A 4905-nucleotide genomic window follows, 5' to 3' on the forward strand; every position below is an offset into this window, starting at 1 on the left:
AAAAAAAAAAAAAAAAACAAAGCGCTTCGGTCAATTTTTTGTTCCTTTTGGGGTTTTCCTTTATTTATTATTTTTTTTTTCCCTGCCACGTGTTTTTTTTTTCCTTGTTCCATTTCCACGTCAACCGAACGAGCTGCTCCATCCGTGGGCATTCGATATAAAGGCCACGTATTTTTCTTTTTTTTTTTTTTTTTTTTTCATTTCCGCAAGGGACGGAAAAGCGAAAGAAGTAGTATCCTCTCGCGTCCAAGTGAACAATACAAGTGAAACAAAACAAGTGAAACAAAAAGCTAGTCAAACACGAGACTTGCGGATCCGCGCAAAGAGGAAAAGAGAAAAGCAAAACCAATTTTTTTTATTAACCACCTGGAAGCGCCGTTGTGCCCATCACAGCGTTGCAATTTTCCTTCCATCGCTCAACAGCAAACCACAACGACAACGACCAGTACCCCAGGTGGGAGTTTTTTTTTTTTTGTTGCTCGAAAGGGAAGAGCACACAACAAACCACAGGTTCTCAAGTCAACTCTCTGGACCCTTGCCCAATTTTTTACTTCCCCTTTTTAAAAGGGTACCATTAAAAACACGACGAGCTATTCAGGATGGAAAAAAAGGAAGATAATGTTATGAGGGAGATTAAGGTCAACAAGTTGGTCCTAAACATTTGTGTGGGAGAGGTAGGCTAGGCACTCGGTTGGGGAAAGGATACGTGGGGTGGCGCTTCGTCGCAGCGCTTCCCGACACCACTTCTGTGCGACGCTAACTATATGCCCCCCTTTTTTTTTTTTTTTCTTATTCCCCCCTGCAGTCAGGAGACAGGCTGACCAGAGCGGCCAGGGTGCTGGAGCAACTGACGGAGCAAAAACCCATTTTCGGCAAATGCAGGTTCACCATCAGATCCTTTGGTGTGAGAAGAAATGAAAAAATTTCTTGCTTCGTAACTGTGAGAGGAAAGAAGGCGTTGGAGATACTGGAAAAGGGACTCAAGGTGAAGGAGTATGAATTGAGGAGAAAAAATTTTTCTGAAACAGGAAATTTTGGCTTTGGTATTCAAGAGCATATTGACTTAGGAATTAAGTATGACCCGTCTACTGGTATTTATGGTATGGACTTCTACGTCCATTTGTCTAGGCCAGGTTACAGAGTTACTAGAAGAAGGAGAAAGCGATCGACCATCTCCAAGACCCACAAGGTCACCAAGGATGAAGCGATGAAATGGTTTCAAACTAAATTTGACGGTATTTTACTCAAGTGAGGCGTGAGGAGAGAGAGAGAGCTCGCCACAAGTTGAACGCGCAAAAGTAGGTTCCGTAACGCAACATGTGCACATGTGTGTGTGTGTGTTATGCTCTACTTTTATATATATATATGTTACGTACGCACGCTTAAACTGACAACGTCCACATGTTCTGCGCCAAGTGACGCCTTTCCTCTCTGTTTTTTTTTTTTTTTTTTTTTTTTTCCCCCGGCGACCGAACACCAAAAAAGCGTGTGCACAAACGCCACATTCTGCATCGCGCAAAAAAAAAAAAAAAAAAAAAAAAAGGAACCAGCCATGGTCCAAAAAAGGAACTTTATATATCCCCTTCTAAATGAAGTATTTATCTCATTAAAAAAGAAAACACTTTTTTTTTTTTTTTTTCCATCACCCGAATTGAACAAATGTGTTTGGCATAATTAACGAGCAGGTGAGATGGTCCACACTGGACATTACACCCAGATCGGGAAAAAAAAAAATGAGGCAAAAAAAAAAGCCGTAGCAACGGCACACGCAGCTGCCTCTTTACGCTTTGGTCATGTCGTGTCCCCCAGGCAACAGATCATCACTCTATTTTTCTTTTCTTCTTTTTGTTCCCACGGATGAAAGGACAAATTGTTCTACGTGTCTCGTGTAACCAATCCCATTGGTGTGTGTTCCCTACCTGTGTCACACCATTCTTCGTGGGCATACGATACAAGAAAGGAGGGGGGTTACACAAGGGGTGGATACACCTTCCCCTCTAGGAGGGAGCAGGATAAAGCTAATGTTCCATTTGTGTGAGGATTCCTCCCCTTTTTTTTTTGTTTTTTTTTTTCCATCACCCATTGTAGGCACTTCATTTCGCTTCATGTCGCGTCATGTCGCTTCATTTTTTTTTTTTTCTGAGCAGCTTAACAATTCATGTCCAATCTGTGCGTCAAATGTGCAATGTAGAAAAAGAAGTTTTTTCATCACCACAGGGGACGAACTCTGTGAATGGAAAAAGGGAACGAGTGGGTACACCCCCAACTGTTATAGCTGTGACGTCACTACGCGCGTGCCACTACGTCAGGGGAAATAAGCAAGTGCAGCGCGCACGCATGTGTGTATGTGCATACATGTGTAAATACACTTGTACATACGTGTGCTTGTTGCTGTTTCTGTTTTATTTTTAGTTTTTTTTTTTTTTTTGTTTATTTTTTTTTTTTGTTTATTTTTTTTCCCCCTTCCGCACGAGCAACCCAAATGCATGCACGCGAAGCGTCTGCAGAGGGGCAAACCAAAATGGGGCAAAGCCAACGGAGAACAGGAAAAGCGGTGTGTATGTAAAAAGTGAAGCAAGCACAAGGGGGAAAGCGACCCGCGCAGTTGAGGGGAGGCGAGTTCAGCTGAGTATAGCTGCGACCGGACGAGACCAACAGTGCGCCACGCCGTTTTTCTCGCTCACCCCGCCCCCCCTTCTTACTCGAAGTTAACCACCCGTACGGCACCTAAACCCAAACGTCGCCAACAGACCAGTCCATTCGTCACCCGCATAACGCAACACTGTTGAGGGGTAACCCGTGTGCCCCCGAAGTAGGGTCATGCAAAAAAAAAAAAAAAAAAAAAAAAAAAAACCCTTTCCATGGGGGTGGAGATCGAAAAGACGAACTTTAACACCTAGCGGAGGAGAGACCAACTGGGACGAAGCGGCGGCGTAATAAAGTAAACACCCGTCCATTCTTCACTCTGCATGTTCCATTCTCCCCCACCCCACCGCGTATATTTGTAACGGTTGCAGCAGTAGCGAGATCACCTGCATATGATGAACCTCCCAAATGGGACCAATGAGAGAGGGAAAGACACAAAATCACTCGCGCCGAAGGAGTCGGACTCTCCTCGACAAAACGAATCCCTCATTCAGAGGGACAGTGATACGAAAGGGGAAGCCTCCCCGGCAGGCAGACCAATCAACACAATCACATCCATGCAGGATGATAGAGGCAAAACACCCAGGACGTATTCCCACAGTGGGAACCCTGAACCCACGAACGAGAAGAAACAAAACCGCCTGACTAACATGAACGAACATTTCAATCGCCTTAACGGGGAGAGCAATAACGATACCCTAGCACAGCAGTTTAACAAAAGGGTGCTGCCCGAGGGGGGACAAGTGGCCGCTATGCAGGGGCAAGTCGCCGCGGAGGGAGTTCCCCCCCCCTGGCGTCGCACCTGGTCCTCATCGATTCACCTAGACAAGACCAAAGAGGACAAGCCAAGTTGGACAAATTCTCAAGAAGAAAAAAAAAAAAAAAAAAAAAAAAAAAAAATACATCCCTAATTGAAAAATTCAAACAACAAGAATTAAATTCAAAACAACGTTCATGGACCCCCATCGGATTGATCTTAGCTTACACAAGTGTCTCTGTTACTTTTATCATGTTGGGTGTTCTGCTCATTGCTCTTTCTGCCACGAGAAAGGAGTGTAGAGTGCCCTACGGGGAGCAGGACCCAGACACACAATATATACAATTAGAAATAAGCGAAGCCTTCTGCCAGGGGCCCGTAAGGCCATTCCGCAAAAATGCTTACATCTACTACGAGCTCCATAACTTTTACCAGAATCATAAGAAGTACCTCATTTCCAAGTCGCACAGCCAGTTGATGGTACGCAGGATACATACACGCCGCTAATTGGCGGCCATTTAGCGGCGACTTTGCGGCGTGTCGTTGGCGCACTAGCTGCGTGTTGATACAGCCCCGTTGTAACCGCTTCCAATTTCCACCCCCCCTTTTCAGGGCACCGTGTGCACCCGGCCAGAAGACCTCGCGCAGTGCTTCCCCGTCGCACAGAACAAGGAAGGAAAGGTGCTGCACCCGTGTGGCCTCGTCGCACGCAGCGTCTTCAACGACACCTTCACTCTGTACAAAGACAAAGCACACAACGAGCAGATACAACTAGACGAATCAAAAGAAGCCATCACGTGGTACAGCGATCTTAATAAATTTAAAAACCCATCGCAGAAAGAAATGAATGAGCATAAGGACCAGGTAGACTTTTGGCTCATGAAACAGAAATATGTTAGTGTCCTTAACATGAACACAAAAAATGGGTTCGGGGTAGAAAATTCTCATTTCATTGTGTGGATGAAGACAGCTGCACTCTCTGAATTTCGTAAAAGGTACGCGAGACTCAATCATGAACTTGCTTTACCAGTGTATGTTAATATAGAAAATAATTTTCCTGTGAAGAACTTCCATGGGAGGAAATATTTGGTCATAGCAGAGGGCTCCGTCTTCGTCAACGAGAAGTCGCGCTCCTTCGGCGTCCTCTACGTTGTCATCGGGGTCGTGTCCCTCTGCATTGCATTGTGCCTCGTGTACAATCAGCTCAAGCACCCGCGTCTCATGGGGCACATCTAGCGAAGCGATGAAGCGGCCAAGAGGTGAAGCGGTGAAGAAGCGACGCGGCAGTATGCCTCCCACTAAAAGGAATAATATATGAACGTGCCTTACATTTATGTCGCTGTGATGAAGAGCCCACACCAGCCATCCTCATTCGAAAAATGGGCTCCGTTTTTTTTTTTTTTTTTTTTACGTCTACTTATACCCCTTCATTTTGGTACCCTCTTTCAATCCGTCCATGCAGCTACCCATTTCTGTTTTTTTTTTTTTTTTTTTTTTTTTTT

At 45.0% G+C, this 4905-nt stretch overlaps 2 protein-coding genes across 2 annotated transcripts; both read left to right on the top strand.

The window, feature by feature from the left end:
* Nucleotides 1–599: 599 nt before the first annotated feature.
* On the top strand, nucleotides 600–1252 carry AK88_02495 (60S ribosomal protein L11; the record flags this gene model as incomplete). Its single annotated transcript, XM_012480120.1, has 2 exons — nucleotides 600–674; nucleotides 806–1252. The coding sequence occupies 2 exons, from the start codon at nucleotides 600–602 to the stop codon at nucleotides 1250–1252; spliced, it is 522 nt and encodes a 173-aa protein (XP_012335543.1).
* A 1789-nt stretch (nucleotides 1253–3041) lies between these two features.
* On the top strand, nucleotides 3042–4639 carry AK88_02496 (uncharacterized protein; the record flags this gene model as incomplete). Its single annotated transcript, XM_012480121.1, has 3 exons — nucleotides 3042–3495; nucleotides 3627–3883; nucleotides 4016–4639. The coding sequence occupies 3 exons, from the start codon at nucleotides 3042–3044 to the stop codon at nucleotides 4637–4639; spliced, it is 1335 nt and encodes a 444-aa protein (XP_012335544.1).
* Nucleotides 4640–4905: the final 266 nt, after the last annotated feature.

The sequence above is a fragment of the Plasmodium fragile genome, assembly GCF_000956335.1.
Source record: "Plasmodium fragile strain nilgiri unplaced genomic scaffold supercont1.24, whole genome shotgun sequence".
NCBI classification, from domain to species: Eukaryota; Apicomplexa; class Aconoidasida; order Haemosporida; family Plasmodiidae; genus Plasmodium; species Plasmodium fragile.